The sequence below is a fragment of the Sciurus carolinensis genome, chromosome 6, assembly GCF_902686445.1.
Source record: "Sciurus carolinensis chromosome 6, mSciCar1.2, whole genome shotgun sequence".
Lineage (NCBI taxonomy): Eukaryota > Metazoa > Chordata > Mammalia > Rodentia > Sciuridae > Sciurus > Sciurus carolinensis.
The window spans coordinates 79261425-79281750 of NC_062218.1; the positions used below are offsets into that span (position 1 = coordinate 79261425).

Here is a 20326-nt window from a genome sequence, read left to right on the forward strand (position 1 = left end):
TCTAGAAAGAGTTGGTGACAGAGAAGGCAATATACAGGTGGTGATGCAAACCAAATTTTAAAGCCATGCCTTATAAAGAGCATAGCTCATAGAAGACCTCATGGCAAATGTAACTCACACTCCTCTCATCCTGTGACACCCACCTTCCCTACTAACACCCCACTCCCAGATGTTTCAGAAGGAAATGTGAAATAGGTATATCACCATTTGGTAGCCTCTCTGTTTATTTTTTTTATTTTTTTTATTGTAAACAAATGAGATACATGTTGTTTCTGTTTGTACATGGCGTAAAGGCATACCATTTGTGTAATCATAAATTTACATAGAGTAATGCTGTTTGATTCATTTTGTTATTTTTCCCTTCCCCCCCACCCCTCCCACCCCTCTTTTCCCTCTATACAGTCCTTCCTTCCTCCATTCTTGCCCCCCTCCCTAACCCTAACTCTAACCCTAACACTAACCCCTCCCACCCCCCATTATGTGTCATCATCCACTTATTAGCGATATCATTCGTCCTTTGGTTTTTTGAGATTGGCTTATCTCACTTAGCATGATATTCTCCAATTTCATCCATTTGCCTGCAAATGCCATAATTTTATCATTCTTTATGGCTGAGTAATATTCCATTGTATATATATACCACAGTTTCTTTATCCATTCATCAATTGAAGGACATCTAGGTTGGTTCCACAATCTGGCTATTGTGAACTGAGCAGCTATGAACATTGATGTGGCTGTATCTCTGTAATATGCTGATAGTAAGTCCTTTGGGTATAGGCAAAGGAGTGGGATAGCTGGGTCAAATGGTGGTTCCATTCCAAGTTTTCTAAGGAGTCTCCACACTGCTTTCCAGAGTGGCTGCACTTATTTGCAGCCCCACCAGCAATGTATGAGTGTACCTTTCTCTCCACATCCTCGCCAACACCTGTTGTTGCCTGTATTCTTGATAAGCGCCATTCTAATTGGGGTGAGATGGAATCTTAGGGTGGTTTTGATTTGCATTTCTCTTATTACTAGAGATGTTGAACATTTTTCCATGTTTGTTGATTGCTTGTAGATCTTCTTCTGTGAAGTGTCTATTCATTTCCTTAGCCCATTTGTCGATTGGATTATTTGCATTCTTGGTGTAGAGTTTTTTGAGTTCTTTATACATTCTGGAGATTAGTGCTCTATCTGAAGTATGATTGGCAAAGATTTTCTCCCACTCTGTAGGCTCTTTCTTTGCATTGCTGATAGTTTCCTTTGCTGAGAGAAAGCTTTTAAGTTTGAATCTATCCCAGTTATTAATTCTTGCTTTTATTTCTTATGCTATGGGAGTCCTGTTGAGGAAGTCTGGTCCTAAGTCGACATGTTGAAGCTCTGGACCTACTTTTTCTTCTATAAGATGCAGGGTCTCTGGTCTGATTCCGAGGTCCTTAATCCATTTTGAGTTTAGTTTCGTGCATGAGGAGAGATATGGGTTTAGTTTCATTCTGTTGCATATGGATTTCCAATTCTCCCAGCACCATTTGTTGAAGAGGCTATCTTTTCTCCATTGCATATTTTTGGCCCCTTTGTCTAGTATGAGAAAATTGTATTTATTTGGGTTTGTGTCCGTGTCCTCTATTCTGTACCATTGATCCACCTTTCTATTTTGGTACCAATACCATGCCGTTTTTGTTACTATTGCTTTGTAGTAGAGTTGAAGATCTGGTATTGCGATACCCCCTGTTTCACTCCTTCTACTGAGGATTGCTTTAGCTATTCTGGGTTTTTTATTCTTCCAGATGAATTTCATAATTGCTTGCTCTATTTCTGTAAGGTACATCATTGGGATTTTAATTGGAATTGCATTGAATCTGTATAGCACTTTTGGTAGTATGGCCATTTTGACAATATTAATTCTTCCTATCCAAGAACATGGTAGATCTTTCCATCTTCTGAGGTTTTCTTTAATTTCTTTCTTTAGTGTTCTATAGTTCTCACTGTAGAGGTCTTTCACCTCTTTTGTGAGATTGATTCCCAAGTATTTTATTTTTTTCGATGCTATTGTGAATGGGGTAGTTTTCCTAATTTCTCTTTCTGAAGATTCATCAATTATGTATAAAAATGCCTTAGATTTATGTGCATTGATCTTATATCCCACTACTTTACTGAATTCACTTATGAGATCTAAAAGTTTTCTGGTGGAATTTCCTGGTTCCTCTAAGTATATAATCATATCATCAGCGAACAGGGATAGTTTGAGTTCTTCTTTTCCTATTCGTATCCCTTTAATTTCTTTGGTCTGTCTAATTGCTCTGGCTAGAGTTTCAAGGACAACATTGAAAAGAAGTGGTGAAAGAGGGCATCCCTGCCTTGTTCCAGTTTTAAGGGGGAATGCTTTCAGTTTTTCACCATTTAGAATGATATTAGCCATGGGCTTAGCATAGATGGCCTTTACAATGTTAAGGAATGTTCCCACTATCCCTATTTTTTCTAGTGTTTTGAGCATGAAGGGGTGCTGTATTTTATCAAATGCTTTCTCTGCATCTATTGAAATAATCATGTGATTCTTGACTTTAAGTCTGTTGATATGGTGAATTACATTTATTGATTTCCTGATGTTGAACCAACCTTGCATCCCTGGGATGAAACCCACTTGATCATGGTGCACTATCTTTTTAATATGTTTTTGTATGCGATTTGCTAAAATTTTGTTGAGAATTTTTGCGTCGATGTTCATTAAGGATATTGGTCTGAAATTTTCTTTCCTTGATGTGTCTCTGTCTGGTTTAGGTATCAGGGTGATATTGGCTTCATAGAATGAGTTTGGGAGGGTTCCCTCCTCTTCTATTTTATGGAATACTTTGAGAAGTATTGGAATGAGCTCTTCTTTAAAGGTTTTGTAGAACTCGGCTGAAAACCCATCTGGTCCTGGACTTTTCTTTGTTGGTAGGCTTTTGATGACTTCATCTATTTCATGATTTGAAATTGGTCTATTTAAATTGTGTATGTCCTCCTCGTTCAGTTTAGGCAATTCATATGTCTCTAGAAACCTGTTGATGTCTTGGAAATTTTCTATTTTGTTGGAGTATAGTTTTTCAAAATAGCTTCTAATTATGTTTTGTGTTTCACTGAGTTCTGGTTCACAATTAAATGTTAGTAACTCTAGCCAGAGAAACACACATACACAACACAAAAATGGCAGGGAACTTAACCAATATAAAATCAAGTACCAGTATTAAAGATTAGGAAACCTAGCCAGGCATGGTGGCACACACCTGTAATCCCAGCTGCTCAGGAGACTGAGGCAAGAGGATCTCAAGTTCAAAGCCAGCCTCAGCAATGGTGAGGTACTAAGCAATTCCATGAGACCCTGTCTCTAAATAGAATACAAAATAGGGCTGGGAATATAGCTCAGTGTTTGAGTGCCCCTGAGTTCAATCCCCAGTACCCCCCCCCAAAAAAAAGAAAATTAGAAAATTTTCAATAGGAAATCATTGGGAATACTGCCACTGCAAGAGGGGGTGATTCTAGTTCCAGTTCTTTTCTTGGAGTCTGTATTCTAGGACAACAACAAAAAATATTTTGGGTATAATTTCTTGTAGAGCTAAAGAAATCCGTGTATACTTGGAACAATTTAAGATTGTTTTGAGTCTAATATGGTAGATTAATCCCAAATATGTAAAACATTAGCCCTCTGTCTGATTTATAATAAGTTCTAAAAATGTTCCTTATTACCATTTTATTACTATTAATTATTGCTGTTACTATAATTATCAATAAGTGCTGGAAGATAGATGACAATAAATATTGACTTTTCCTACCTGATTTTTGATGTGTCAGATGAACACAAATGTTTAAATGCCTCTGTTTATGAATGCTTCCTGATTGTAAGCACTAAAGTTACAACAATCTGCTCTTCCTCAAACACACTGTGTAGAGTTGATAGAAATTATTTTGAACCTTCTGGTTTGTGTGACTTTTTGGCACATTTACCAGTATTATGAATTAGATATTTTATCTGAGCCAAATGGCTGCTATGCAGAAATACAAATAGAAGTAGCATTTTCCAGACAAACACATAGCTGGGGGAAACAAAGACAGCATTATAAATTAAGATTTAATTATTTATTATTCACTTTATTAATCTAAATTTCAAAATTGTCCTTCCAATTTTTGCATTCTTATTTTCCCTCCTTTCTGAGAAGTATTGAAATACTTTTCTTTAGCCAACAGGAATTTATTTATTCTTTTAACTTCAAAAAGATGACTGGCACAATTCAGCTAAGAACACAAAGTCACTGATAACAGGTAGTGTCATTCCTGTAAAGAGTCACCTTAGTGGCAAACATTGCATTAGTATAGGAGAGAGTGGCCATGCTTAAGAAACATGGTTTCTAAGAAATATTAAAAGACAATATTATTACAAAACAGAAAGGATTTGACAACTGGCAGTATTGTTTAATGTTGCTGATTGCTATTATTTTTTTCTTCCAGGATAAAATGTTCATCTGTCTAAAGTTTCTTTTTTTTTTTTTTTCTTAGTTCCTTGTTGCCTTAGGAAATTTAACTGACTTTAGAAAATTATTAGGTCATGGAGGTGAAACCCTCACTGATGGGATTAATGTCCTTATAAGACATCACCGAGAGTCCCCCTCCTCATTCTGCCACATGAGGACATAGCAAAAAGACAGTCATTCATGAGACAGGAAGTTACTTCTCAAGATGCTGTATCTATTGGCTTCTCAATCTTGAACTTTCCAGTCTCCAGAACTGTGAGAAATAAATTTCTGTTCTTAAGCAACCTACTCTATGGCATTCTGTTATAGAAGCCTGAATGGACTAGAACATTAAAAAATTCATTAAGTCATCCAGGTTTGGTTTATAAAATAGTATTTATGTATCAAAAATTTTATAAATACATTGTTTAAATTTAAAGTTTTTATAATTATAATTTTATCCATTCTAAATATGACAAATTTATTCTCATCTACTTTATTATTTAAGTAAGCTGGTTGTCTTAGTGTTAAAAGTTACTTGGAACACACATATGAAAATCATTTTGTGAAATTTGTATTAAAAATTTTAATGCAATTAAATTCAAAGAACAAGAAAGAACAGAATTTTCTATTAAAAGTTCATAAGCTTTATCTTATTTGTAGGAATTATGAGTGACAAGGAACTTTTCAGGTCTAGAAAGTGGGCATCAAAAGTTTTAGGCAAACATGCAAAACCCATAAGTTCTCCAGCATTCTTAGGCATAGCAACATGATTGACAGATGATTTCCATTCTTTCCATTGGACAAAACTATAGAGACCACAGAAGTGGGTGTGCATATATTTTGTATCAGCAAACATAGGTGCTAATCATTGGTGTGGTAGGGTGGTCATAGATTCCCCAGGCAACACACCCTTGCCACATCAATACAGTGGCATGATCCATACCTTTTAAGAAACATGAGTAGGATATAGTTAAATATTCAGTTAGAAAATAAGCCCTCTTCCCAATTCTAAATCAAGTTTTAGTTCTTCATTCATACTCAGGCAACTCAATGATATATGTGGAAAGCAGAAAAAGAGAGCCATCCACATTATATGCCAGATACTATGCTAAACCCTGCACTTGCCTTAGAAATGCACACCACAAACAACCCCACAAAGACTATTAGCCTCATTTTGCAGATGGAGAAATATCTTCAAAAGGTCACAGAGCATGTAAGGGGCTGAGTGAGGACCAAAAGCTATATATGTCTGTAGGCAAAAAACTTAGAAAAAAACAAAAACCAGTTCTAGTGTTACAGAAAAGACCTCAGTTTTTATGTCACTCTTCAATCATATAACTCCAATCCTAGTTCTGTGATCTCAAGTGTTGAGTGATATTGTAATCAACATTTGAATTATTCTCCTATATACTTCACTGCTCTAAACCTATGTATTTTCAATGTACTAAATGTACCAGCTATCACTTATATACTACTACCATCCTTTCTAGAATTTCTGTGAGCACTGCTGATCAAATGTGTACATTCCATGATACTCATTAAAATTGATGTTCATCCCTCTATAGGTAGAGATAGCATGAAAAGTATTAATTTTTAGGATGTGTTTTATCATATTTGTACTTTCTAATCAAAAAATAAACTTAGAAAATAAAAAAATAAGCTTAGACAGTAAAAAATCTCCTGTAAACAATGTTAACATGTTTAGGATATATCCTTTTAATCTCTTTTCTATATATTAATCTTTCTACAATTATTAATCTTGTCATTATTGCATGTCAAGAACAGTGTCATATGATATGGATTCAATGAACAAGTCAAGTTTGATCTGGAATTCCTGATATTGAACATGCAAATTTATTACGTTTACAAAGGAGATGTGTAGTGTACACACATATGTATATATTTCTTGCTTTTAACTTCCAAATGCTGGACATTTTTATTGATTTCCCTTGCTATCATTTAAATAATGGTGCCGAGAACATCTTTTTGTACATAAGTCTTTGTACTTTGTACAAGCCAAACTTCCAAATCTTGAAATGCAGAGTTGAAGGATACATGTTTTAAATAGTTATTTATTTATTTATTGGTACTGGGTATTGACCTCAGAGGCACTCAACCACTGAGCCATAAACCCTAGCCCTATTTTGTATTTTATTTAGATATAGGGTCTCACCGAGTTTCTTAGCATCTTGCTGTTGTTGAGACTAACTTTGAACTTGAGATACTCCTACCTTAACCTCCCAAGCTGCTGGGATTACAGGAGTGCACCACCGTGCCTGGCCACTTAACCTGTCTTTTAAAGTAAGTAAATAAATAAATAGTTCAAAAGTAATAGTTCAAGAAATACATGTTCAAGTTGGGATGGAAGAGCTGGCTCCCAACTGATTTCTCCCCTCTTTGGACACAATCAGTGTCATTAATTTCTTATACAGTTTTCCAGAAATTCTGCTGCACACAGTCAAGCAAATATAAATGTGAATGAGTGTGTGTGTGTGCGTGTGTGTGTGTGTGTGTTATCCTATTTCTTTTTAAGACACAAATAGCATAGTATAACAAGGCATGCTTTTTTTTCCCTAATAAATTGTGTATCTTTGAAATTATTTCACATCAATGTTAAAAACTTTCTCATTCTTAGAACTGCATAGTAGTCCATGGCATGGAGGTACCATGAATTTATTTGATCAGTTTTCCCTTAATAAATGTTTATAGTCCTTTACCAATTTCTGTTATTAAACAGAGTTCACACATGTGAGTGTATCTGTAGGATAAACTTGTGGAAGTAAAATTGTTTGGCCAAAGAATCCATGTTTTTGTAATTTTGGTACGTACTGCCAAATCGTCTTCCAAAAGAGATTGTACAGCTTCCACTCCCACCGGGAGGACATGGAGGTATCTTATTTCCTTGCCAGACTGCATCTGCCTCCTCTTTTCCATGTATTTTCAAGAATAGCTGGAGACCCAGACTAATTGCTAGGAAAGCTCCACAGGGTTAGTTTTTTATATTTTTAACAGTGTTTGTCCAAATTATGTTTTGAATTAAATGAAACTTTGATTTATAGGATTGAGTACAAAATATAGAGAAGATGACGGGTTTATTCTGGATGTAAAAATGACCAAGCCAGCTGAGCATTTTACAGTACAGGTGGATCACGAATAATCTCCAAACTACTGATAGACTAAAGTAGACTTTTTCTTGTTCAGGAGCAATTTCCACCAAAAGTACTACATGGAAAGAGACTTTTGAGAGTATTTGTGCATTGTATGTAAGGTCTAAACCCATAAGTATGTTCAAATAAATGTTTGTTTTACTACATTGGGTGGGTTTTCAAACAAAAAAAGTCAGCATAGTAGTAGAATAAGTAATAGAACATTCCAGTGAAGTATACAGGATATACAACTAAATAGCCCTAGGTTTGGACCTCAGTTTCCACTTGCTGACCCTGGGTTTGGATCTTACTAACTAGTTGTTCTCAGGCACTTCATTGCATCTGAACTTTACCTCCCCTCCTCCTTCCCCCTTTTCCCTGCAGTGTTGGGAATAGAACCCAGGGTTTTACACATACTAAGCAAGGGCTCTACCACTGAGCTACACGTCCCCAACCCTGAACTTCTACTTCTTTATCTATAAATATGATTAGTAGTAACACATAGTTACTGGAAATATTAAATTACGTATATTCCCAAGTGAACGGCAACAACTACTAGCACAATATCACTATAGCAGCATAGTCCCAAAATAAAATATCCTATCTGATTTTTAGATGCATTCACATATTCATATAGATAAATGTAAGCAATATAAATATAGGCTAAGTATAAATATTGGTTAACCTTAGAATTTAGCATAACCCAAATCAATCTTGTTGAATTTAGAAAGATTAATACTAAAGTTCCAGGTCTCGTAACACACACACACACACACACACATCCTTATATCCATATGTACTGTAAGTGAGAGAACACAAGAAACAAAGCATATGTGAAAATCTTTGTATGAACCTCTTTGGAGTCAGTCTTAGAAGATAATAGGTATAAACTGATCACCTGATTGGCAAAAACATGTAGTCGTGCCTCATTTACTAAGATCACATGAAAAGGACACTACATTATTTTTTGGCTAGAAGAAAATGTTCATTAACTCATCAAGGGTCTGGAACCAAGATAGAAGGCTAAGCCCAATGGACACTGACACTGCCTTCATGGTGCGTACAGTCAGGCAAAACATTTTGAGGGAGTTACTGAAAGTAACATATTTTCACTGAACTTCCTGGGGATAGCAGAAACACTTTCAGGTAAGGGATCTATCTACTTACCTAATCTATCTGTCAGGGAAAATAGCTAAGTAGAAGAAATGGGCTCTAACCCAAAGCATTAAGCTCAGATGTTAGAATGTGATATGTACAATTTACAAATCTAAGCACACAAATAGTTTTACATAATTTTTTACCAAAGATACTTGTCACTATTTGAATACTAAATAAGGGTGTTTCCTGAGTGATTACTGAATAAGAAATAATAAAATGGGGGGGATTCATAAGAGTTTTGTTTAGATAACTCCAATTTTGTATATAGGTTCTTTTATGTTTGGAATAAGTACCATTACTGGTGTAACTATGCACCCTGTACATCCAGGGGAAAGAGAAGTTGTGCTCCATTTGCGTACAATGTGTCAAAACGCATTCTTTTTGCTGTCATGTATAACTAATTAGAATTGAAAATAAATAAGTGCCATTGAAAAGTATGTTGGTATTCTGATTTAATAACTAGTTACATAGTTATAAACCTATATTTCCCTGATAGAAAATCTAATTTAATTAGAACTTAAATTCTCAAAATTAGCTAAATCTCATTTACCAGAAGTCTCTAAACTCAAGCCACGAATAATGCACGTTTGCCACCTAGTGGCACTTAAAGCAAACTGCAGATGCATTACATTTGAAACTATATTCTGCTAATTCATGAATAACAGCAGAAGCTTTATGAATAACTTCCTCTTTCTAGATAATTCATGAAGTTTTAGCCCCTAGAAATTTATTGTGACAAGCTTTATTTTTATTCCTTTTCATTTCCCACTGCACTATCTAGGTTAGATAGCCCTCACCTTATCCTGGTGGTGTGCTAGCCTCCTGATTGGACTCTCCAATACCTGTAAAATACAACAATTTGTGTTATTCTTATATTTAAGAAATGAAAAATAAATCCATTTGCAACATGTCCAGTAGAAGCACCTGGGCCTGAAGCTAAGTGCCTGATTCCCAACTTGCTCAACAAGCTGAATGCTGGCAAGAGGTTCAAGTGTGGCCACTCAGAGCACACATCATACTTCTCAGGCTGTTCCCCTGGTGAATGCTCTACCTGAAGTGTCCTTCCTAACTCTCCTCCATCTGGGTAATTTCCACCCATTCTTCAGGACTTAAAGCACTTCTTGACTCTGCAATTCACTCATCTTTCCTCATTCTGAATTCTAGGAATAACTGTCTTCAGTCCAAGATGGACCGCTGAGTTATTTTTGCTGCACTCTCAGTGTCCATTATGTTGGTGGATTAGTAGATGGTTTCTCTAATGGGAAAAGGGGTGTGTTTCTGTGGGAAACATCTTGAGTGTGGTGATTGTTCTTAGATGTTTTAAACTATCTCTCTCCACTGCTTCTAGCTCAGTGAAGAACACAAAGCTCAATATATACTTGAGGGTTATGTCCACCAATACTGAACAGCATTTAGTTATTCTGATATTTTAGTCTGCAGATGTCTTGCAGGTGTGGCTTCTGATCACCCTGTCATCTTTCACTAGTTAAAACACGTGTGATCTTTTCAACAGCAGCAGTAACTTCATGTCAGTTTATCTGCATAATCAGTGAGTAGGGAAACTAGTATTGATGTTTCCTGGTAATTTAGGCCAACGGAACAGTCTTTTGACTACCTGAGTATTTTAGATGAAAACTGGGGTTGAAATTTGGCAAGGATTTAGCTCATTGATTCATTTCATTTTGTATTTGCAGGTCTGTTCTAAGTGATTAATGAATGCTTTTCAGAGGTCACTATCCATCTTCAAAATATATCATTCCTAAGTAAGCAAACTTCTACTTTGAAGAGAAAAACTTTTACTGCTTCACAAACATGTTAGACAAGAATGTGGTTTGATCAACAGAGCATAGGATTCACGAAATCAACGTGTATTCACATGGCAGCATCTGCAGCAGCCAACATCCTTTTGGCTCTGATTAAGACTACAACAACTGGTGGTATATCTAGGGGAATGCTTTGTTCTTAAATTAATTTAAATATATCCTGGGTTAGCAGAAAGTATTGCACTTCCCTACATGAGTCCCTAGTGGTGTGACATTCTAATAGGAAGACATGTTAGTTTTATTAAATAGATAATCCAGGAATGCACACCCAACCAGTGGATATCTCAAACCTCAATTTTAACCCTGTACTTTTAAGCATATGACAAGATCTTAATGTTCTTTAACTTGGGATAAGGTTTAAAATAGTTTTAAATAAATTGTATAAGGCTCAAATCTCTTAACCACATGAAGTGCTACAACAATTACTTCACCAGACACAATATTTTCTTGACTTATATACATATTTAAAATATGTGTATAGATACATTTCAAAAATAAAATTCATGTTGACTTATCATTCTTAAAATAACTTTCTCTACACATATCCATTTATCTCTAGACAAACAGTCATTGAAAATATGATTTGCCAAGGATTTGAATTTGTGTATCTACAGGCTGCATATTCTTACAATAAAAAAGTGGAAAAATCTACTTACATGCCTTCAGTTATCTTTGTTGAATTTGATTTTCTAGATATAAATAACCAAACTCTCTCAACATAAGCCTGACACTGATAATGAATATGTTTCAGATGCCAACAGGAAAACATACTTCTGCCACAATTAAATGCAAATGTTTTGAGTGCATGCAATATTAAAGTCGAGTTTAAGCCACTGAATGAGGAAATTCAGAAGTTAAGTGGCTCAAAAGAATAATTTAAGCCTGCTGAGTCAGGTTTTCCCAGGGAACAAGCTGCCCCTTGGGAATAAATCTGGTCTGGTCGTAAGTGGTAGAAACTCTGTATGTTGGATTTCATAATTTTAATAAAAATGGAGATATTATTCCTAATACCTTGGCAATTTTATGCAAAGTACATATGGTTTCATTTTGAGAGAAGCCCTGTCTGTTTACTTAGCTAGTTAGTCCATACTTTCTGAATACCCACTGTGTGCAGTGTAGTAGGCCAAGCTTTTGAAGAGGCACTGGAGTCATGTATCTTTAAGTTGCAGATCAGAACTAACTTACATGCAAACACCTGAGAATCCTGAGTCTACTACTTTGGAGGGACTTAACCAAAGGAGTGATTAATCAAGGAAGTGGTATTACCAAAGATGACTTCCTGGACCCAGGATGCAGAATCACACAAGTTATTTTATGAGGATGAGAAATCAAAGTGCTGAATTAAAGCCAAGGATCCATGTGGAGGAGATCTGATCTGTGATGAGAGGAAGCTGGTGGAAGCTGTCAAGAGCTTTGATGACCTGGGGCATCTGGTTGGTCATTTAGGTACCATCTCCTTCCTCCCTGAAGTGTGAAGTGTTCACTGTTCATCTTTAGGTCACGCGTAATGTGAGAGAACCCCAAGAAGTAAATAAATTAGCGTTACAATTATGTTGTCAAAACTTGTAATCTCACAGATATGTTACAGACAGTACTTGGCTTCTGTAGACACTCTCACACAGTGATCCTTGTAAAGCAAAACCTGACGTTAGAAAGGAAATGGTGATCCCTCAACATAGAAATATAGATGGATGCTGGTTTATGCATTTCTTACTACACTTCTCTTATTAAAGTATAAGAGAAAATATTAGGGGGCATTTTGGTTTCCAACATTTAAATATTTATATCAGTTTTTAGTAAATAAAATGACTTTACTTGTACTAAAACTTATGGTGCAAATTCAAGATGGAGTGCAATACAAAATCAACCCTGGATGACAAAAAGAGGAATCATGCAAGTACAAGGACTCAGACCTGACCGCTACTTCAGGAGGCTCTGCTGACGCTGCTAAGCATATTATCTAAAAAGTAATTTAACTTGAATCTAGCTTCCTCCTAGATGCTTGAATAATGTTGAATAGCAGCCGCCCATGCTACCAAGTTAGGAACCTCCCCTAGCAAAACTCACCAGCACCTTTTGGATGGGGAATTTCCACAAAGGGGATAGTAGAGGAGCAAATGTTTGCCTGTTTTGAATTCAAATTCCACACTGTGGTTTATTGGCTGTGACTCTGCATGACTTTCTTAACCTCTCTAACCCTCAGGTTTCCTCTCTGTAAGATAGGGTTAATAGGGATACCTGTTTTCTCAGGGTTATTGTAAGGATCAAATGTAATAATCCAATTACAATGCTTTCCCAGTGCTTGGCCCATAGTAATACTTTATAAATATAGGTCCTTCTTTTAATTCTGGAATATTTAAATGACATCACACAAGCTGTGAAGTTTAAGGTAAAATTTTGAGTATAATTAAGGCAATAAAATATAGGATAAAACTCCTGGGAAGTGGAAAGCTACAAGAAGAAATTACTCTGATATATCTACTATTATCCACAGTAGAAAATAAAAGAGGATGTATGTCTTTTTATCAGTTTTAAATGTTTCAACTGATTTTTTTCATTTTGGACTCTATGATGCTAAGTGAATTGAGTACTGATACTGTCATTTGTCTTGGTCAAGATGTCAGTAGCATCAGGAACGGTGATGTTTACAGTCTTGTGTCAATACCACGAGACCTCTATGGGGTTTAAAGCTTGCCTTGAAGGCAGTGGAAAAGAGCATCATGAGCTGATGAACCTAACTAACTACTGCCTGTTAAGCTGGCTCAGAAGAAAGCCTAAGGAAATTCCAGAGCCTCTTGATTTTGTCAAGGATTTGACAATCAAAATATCTTTTTGCTAATAACATTGTTTTTAGCTAGAAAGAAATGTAAAGAAAAACACTATATTTAACTCTCAAGAACACTGACTAACTTGAGTAAGTTTTATTTCTGTTCCTCTATGTTGGACTAAAGAAACATCAGTATAGATCATCTATTTACTGTGTATCCGTTCCAGGCAATAATTCAATCAGTGAAATTATATGAATACCTATTATCCACTGCGTAGTATACTGAGTGGGAGAGATGCAAAGATTAATAATGCCCATTCCCTACCCACAAGTGACACAGGTTAGTAAACAAATCCCTAGGGTGCTATCAGTTAAGTTCTACAATAGAGGAATAAGGAGGTCGGGGGGATGGCTAACTGGTAGAAGCAAGAAGACTCCAACAAGGAGTCTCATCCACCAGAGCAGAACAATCAAGAACAAACATCAAATGAAAAGATCATGAAAACATTAATGTAATCCAATGTCAAAAGAAAATCTGGGGTATTATTCGTTAGTTTGTCACTCCTATTTTTCTATCAGTAGGACTAAATAAGAATTCCTTATACTTAAATAATCCTAAAGCTGTATTTGGAGGATTAAATGTGGAGCTTATTAGGAAACCTGCAAACTTTCTCATATTCAATTCAATAAAAATATAATGGGGAGTCTACAATATGCCTAGTGTAGATTTCATGCTAACGAGAGGGAAAATACAACAGAGAAGACAGAAATAAAAGCAGAAGAGGCTTGCAGACTCAGGAAGGCGAGACAAGATAAAGGAACATGTGAAAAATGCTTTACAACAGGGTGCCAACAAGGAGCTATCAGGGACACAAACATCAGTGCCTGAATGGGACAGCCTGGGTGAGAATATAGGCCCCATGAAGAGGTGGCATGTACAACTCTGCTCCCTCTGATCATGGCCATGTGGGAAGCGAGACTCGATTTTACCTGAATCTCCTATTTTCAAAGAGAAGCTCAACTCCAATTTTTTTCCCTGAGATTTTATTTTTCCCCCATATTTTTATTGGCACATTACAATTGTACACAGTGATGGTATTCAATGTTACATACTCGTACATGCATGCAATACAACAATATAATTTGGTCAGTATAATTTTTCAGTATTTCCACTTTCCCTCCCTTCTGTTCCTTTTCTCTCTTCTACTAACTTTCCTTTGATCTTCATGAGATCCCTGCTCACTTGCCCACATTTTTTTTTTTTTTTTTTGGTGATACTGGGGACTGAATCCAGGTGTGCTCTACCACTGAGCTACATCCCTAGTCTTTTTTTATTTTGGGACAGGGTCTCACTAAGTTGCTAAAGCTGGTCCCAAACTTGCAATCCTCCTGTTTCAGCCTCTCCAGTATCTGGGATTATAGGTATGCACCACCATGTCCAGTTTTCCTTTTTCCTCTAGAGCATATATGAGAGAAATAAGCCTAATTCTGAATTAGGCTTATTTCACTTAACATAATGGTCTGAAGTTCCATCACTTTTCCTGCAAATGACATAATTTCATTATTCTTTATGGCTGAATAAAACACCTTTGTATATATATGCCACATTTTCTTTATTCATTATTCATTCTTTATTCATTCATCCACTGACAGACACCTAGTCTGGTTCCATTTTTTGGGATTGGCTTATTTCACTTAGCATGATATTCTCCAATTCCATCCATTTACCTGCAAATGCCATAATTTTATTATTCTTTATGGCTGAATAATATTCCATTGTGTATATATACCAGTTTCTTTATCCATTCATCTGTTGAAGGGCATCTAGGTTGGTTCCACAATCTAGCTATTGTGAACTGAGCTGCTATAAACATTGATGTGGCTGTCTTACTGTAGTATGCTGATTTTAAGTCTTTGATGGCTGCCATTCTAACTGGAATGATGAGATGAGATCTCCTGGATTTTGAAAATTGTTTTAAAAACTAGATTCAGTTTTTTGGCTGCCAGTTTTCAGTTTTTGTGTTTTCAAAATGTACAAGGAGCAATTTTGGTAAACAATGGGGTGACAGGATAAAAGGTTAAGGACAAGAACTTGAGCAGTGGATTCAAATTCTGCCCCACCTGTGCTATGCAGAGAGTCAAATCCTTGAAATAGCACTGAATTTTGGTTTCATAATCTTTAAACTGGGAATAAATAGATCTGCCTCATAGGGGTTTTGTGAGAAGGAAATGTGAGCTAGCATATAATAAGTTCCCTCAAATATTTATTATCTTTAGAAAAACCTTCTTGAAGGAAGTGTGGTGAGAGCTGGTTCTTAAGGAATGGATAAGTTTGATGCACCGATGGCCTGGAGGGTTTTCCAGACCTTCCAGGGAGAATGCAGAAAGGCTCAGACATTTTAAGGAGATGGAAGATAACTGTCTTGGAAAAATAATGTTGCTTCGTTTGGCTGGAACAGAGAGCATGTAAGGAGTATATAGGGGTGAGTTCTAGAACTCTGATCAAAGCTCTGGAGCCTTGAGTGCCATCCTAGGGAAGGTGGCATTTTATCTCAGGGAAATGAGCAATAATGGTTTTTGGACAAGGGAACACCAGATTAGGGTTATTCTTTTTTGATACAGTCATTCAACTAAAAGTTACTGGGCACTTACTATGTGCCAAGCACTATATTTGATCCTGGGAATGCAGTAGTGGACAAAGCAGACAAAGGAGGTTCCTACTCTATGCAACTTATATGCTAGAGGGATTAGGAAAGTCAGGTGCAGTGGTGCACACATGTAATATCATTGAGTTCAGAGTCTGAAGCAGGAGGTTCACAAGTTCAAGGCCAGCCTAGGCAACTAATGAGATCCTGTCTCAAAACAATAAAAATGGCTGGAGTTGTAGCTCAGTGGTACAGTGCTCCTGGATTTGATCCCCAGTACCAATGAATGAATGATGTGTTAGGAGGCAGATCTAGGTTGCATTATAGGAGGCTAGGCTTGAAAAGACTAATTGGCAGGCTGTTTCTGGTCTCTGGCAAGGGGTAGTGAGGGTCAAATTTCAGGCAGTGGTAGTGACATAATGAAGATGAGTCAAGAGATGGAATTACTAACAGGAAAAGAGAAAAAATATAGATCATTGGCAGGATTCATGATTTTAAGCTCGGTCGATAGAGCCAGTTGTGGCAGCATTAGTAGAAGCAAGGAAAATGAGGACACTCCCATTTATTGATGGGAACAATGAATTGACTTCATCCGTAGAGGTTTTTTGTTTTTGTTATTGTTGTACTGGGGATTGAGCCAGGGTTCTTTACCAGATAGGCAATCGCTCTACCACTGAGCTACACCCCCAGCCCATCCTCACAGTTTTGATAAATGGTCTGTTAATGGTTCCATCTGTAGCATCTTCACCAAATAGTTATTTTGGAACTAGGTTTTCTTACCAAGAATTAGTTCTTGATCCTATACTAGCCAGAGACTCAATACCAAGACTAAATTTGTGTTCGACTCACTTCCGGATACACAGCATCAAAGGCAAATCCTGAACACAGCATCTGGTTAGATAAGCACTTGCTTTAAGATGGTGAAAAATGGTAAGAAAGGAAGACTCCAGAGCACTCTTATGACATGTCTCTAACACACAGAATAAAAATGTTCTCCAGCCATGTCTCACACCCATGATTTTCTTACTACATAAGCCCAAATGCAGTAAGGTCCCTGAGGATTTACTTAATGACTCACCTTTCTGTTTGTGAAATGTATACCAACAAATGATTAGTCTTTCTCCAAATGGGTGCAATTATGTATTACTTAAAATATTAAAGTTAATAAAAATCATCAGGTATTCTTGCAGAAAGAAATCAAGAGCAGAGTCATTATATTTTTATACCCAGCATCTAAAGCAGGGCCTGACACGTAGATGCTTAATAATTTCTTGAAGAAATAAATGTTTCTTTGTAGAGGGGAATAAATGTGCAATCAACTTAATGAATATTTAGCTACAAGTAACAGAATATTTTAGGGAATAGAATTCATTTTCCTCATGTAATAGGAACCTCAAAAGTTACTGATACGCTTAGATTTTGGAAGGTGGGGGCACTGGGAATTGAGTACAGGGGTGCTTAACCACTGAACAACATCTCTACTCCTTTTTATTTTTGAGACAGGGTCTCCCTAAGTTGCCTCAAACTTGTGATCCTCTTGCCTCAGCCTCCCAAGTCGCTGGGATTACAGGTGTGTGCCACCAGGCCTGGCTGTTTTAAATGTTGAAAGGTACCATTTGGGCCCCAAGAACTTTCCGTCTTTCCATCCCATCATCCCTCCCTTTATTTCTTGCATCTTGGTGGTAGCACGGCTAACCCAGCCACAGGCATCACACGCTCGTTCAAGCGTAGATGAAAGGAGGAAGAAGGGAGCCAGGAACTTCTGCCCTTTTTATTAAAAAAAAAAAAAAAAAAAGAGAGAGAGAGAGAGTAAAAAACTTTTCCAGACACTTCCCCGCAATGTTCTTTCTTAGCTTTTTGGTCAGAATTACTTTTAGATGACCATCCACAGACACAATGAAACCTTAGAAAATGAATATTTAGGCCAGAATCTCTGCTGTCATGTATAAAATTGGTCTTCTATTAGCAAGGGAAAAAGGGAAAATGTGCATTGGGTAGACAATGAACAGTATCAGCCACACTTCTGAAGCCCTTTCTGCTCTCACTTCCTTGTGAATATTTGATTTATAGCCTGGTATAATTATTTGTCACTTATTTTCCCTCTCAGATTGAAGACTGAATTCTTATTCTACTCATTTTCCTTTATCTTTTTACACAATAGGTCCCCAAAAGTATTGTTGAACATATTGAAAATATTATAAATGTTTTTAAAGTATATGTAAAATGATGCTTTTTAAGTAATTATAGAAAAAAATGAGTTTTTTAAGGTACTTTTACATTTGTACATTAGCTACCATCTCCATTTAAACACACTAGGTAAAGTAGGCTTAAGTGAAGTTTCAGGAAGGGGAATAAGAACAAATATAAACAATAAATAAAACATTTTTATAATCATAACAACAGTGCAGACAGAACTGAAATTCATCTCTATAAAATGAAGTTAATTTTCTGTTTCTTTGTCTTCTAATGCATTCTCTATCATTAAGGTAGGTAAATTATTCTAGAAATACTAATTCAGTTTATACAACTTTAGTGGATCTTGCCTGGCACAGTGGCACATGCCTGTAATCCCAGCAACTTGGGAGGTTGAGGCAGGAGGATCACAAGTTCAAGGCCAACCTCAGCAACTTGGGGAGGCCTAAGCAACTTAGCGAGAGCCTGTCTCAAAAATAAATTAAAGGGCTGGGAATGTGACTCAGTGCTAAAGTACCCCTGGGTTCAATTCCCAGTACCAAAAACAAAAAGAAGGAAAGAAAACTTCAGTAGATCTTAATGTACATTAGAAACTTTCCATGTTCCTAGCACCGTGGTTCAAAATCCTAAAACCTGGTTCTCACCAACTTTTCCAACTCTGTCATTACTCTTGGATCAGAATCTTTTTCTCTGGCCATATTCTTCTACTCAATGCCTTTTGAACATTCCCTCTCCCCTGAATCCCTTCAATTCTTCACTTTGGCTTGTCTGAACCCAACTAAGTCTTCAAAGCCTAGCTCAAGTTTCTAGGTGGTAACTGGCTGATGGTAAACCTGGTTTGCACTACAAATACAGTTTGCCTTTGGCATAACTTCTGCCCATATTTGGGGTTGTCACTCCAGTTGTCCAAGAGTCACTTGTGTGATCTGCTGTCCTTTCCTTCCCATGCAGTATGACACCTAGGGAGCACTACAACAGACCTTTCTCCTGTAGTAGAGGACTGATGGCCAGGGTTCTAATAGTGATCATGCTCAATTTTATAATTATATATTTGTTAACATTTACTACCTAGGAATTAAGAACTATTATTTTGATACTTACGATCTTTTGAGGTAAGTACTATTTTTATTCCTATTTTGCAAATGGCAAAACAGAGGAAAGATATCTTAGCTTCTAGTCTAGGAGTCAATAGCTGTTTTTCCGAGATCAGATGAGATCGGGCATGTTCAGGGTGGTATGGCCGTAGCAATAGCTGTTTTTCTAAAAGGGCTAGATAGATACTAAATGTTTAAATCTCAAAGACCATACAGTTTCCATTGTAACTACTCAACTCTGACCTTGAAAGCATAAAAGCAGTCATAGAAACTAAATTTTTAAAAAATAGGTGCAGTTACGTTTTAATAAAACTTTATTTACAAAAAAAGGCAGCCAGTTGAGTTTGGTTCATGGACTACAGTTTGCTCACTTCTGTGCTAGTCTGAATAACCCAACTTCTATATTAGGCCAAGAGATGTTGAGCTACTTGGTCCAGGTTGCAACAGAGGCAAATCTAGAATCCAGGTCTTCTGACTGGTTATTTGTAGTTTTTAACTACTAACTGCATTGGGATAATTATTGTAGTAATTGAGCTTTTGAAACTGAAAGGCAGACCTGATATTCTTGAAAGATTAGATTGTTTTGACCGATGTGATTAGATTAACATAATTTGATGTGGATTTTTATTCCATGTTCTGAATCTGAAGGCGATGGACTTTTAAATTAGGTTTGTTTGTTTATCTTTTCAATGAGAGTATTTCCCAGACTAGACAGATTCCACACATTGCATGTATGATTAGGACTTTGTGCTTATTACAGAGCAGCAGGGTTTGGCAATTATCGAACTACTGACACATTACCAGGACATAGTGCATTACAAGATTCCCTGGAGTGATTCTGAAGACACATGACTCCCTGGCTACTTCTTCTACTTTCCTATATTACCAGGATACATTCTGACCTGATTAGATGAGTAAGAATACCCTTTGTGGCTTTAGAACAAAACCCATGATTGCTTGACATCCTCAGATTCATGTGATTAAAAAAAAAAATTATCTCTGTATTGTTGATTCAAATACATGAAAGGAAATAA

The 20326-nt window shown here is 36.5% G+C and overlaps 1 protein-coding gene across 11 annotated transcripts in view; it reads right to left on the bottom strand.

The window, feature by feature from the left end:
* Positions 1-20326, bottom strand: part of Mctp1 (multiple C2 and transmembrane domain containing 1) — a 553559-nt gene that overhangs the window by 23676 nt on the left and 509557 nt on the right. For 6 of the 11 annotated variants that reach the window (XM_047555764.1, XM_047555766.1, XM_047555769.1 and 3 more), the window contains one exon: positions 9568-9612. The exons of the other annotated variants lie outside the window; for them this stretch is intronic. In XM_047555764.1, coding sequence (XP_047411720.1) covers positions 9568-9612 — 45 coding nt within the window. The remainder of the gene's footprint in view (positions 1-9567; positions 9613-20326) is intronic. 11 annotated transcript variants of the gene reach the window in all.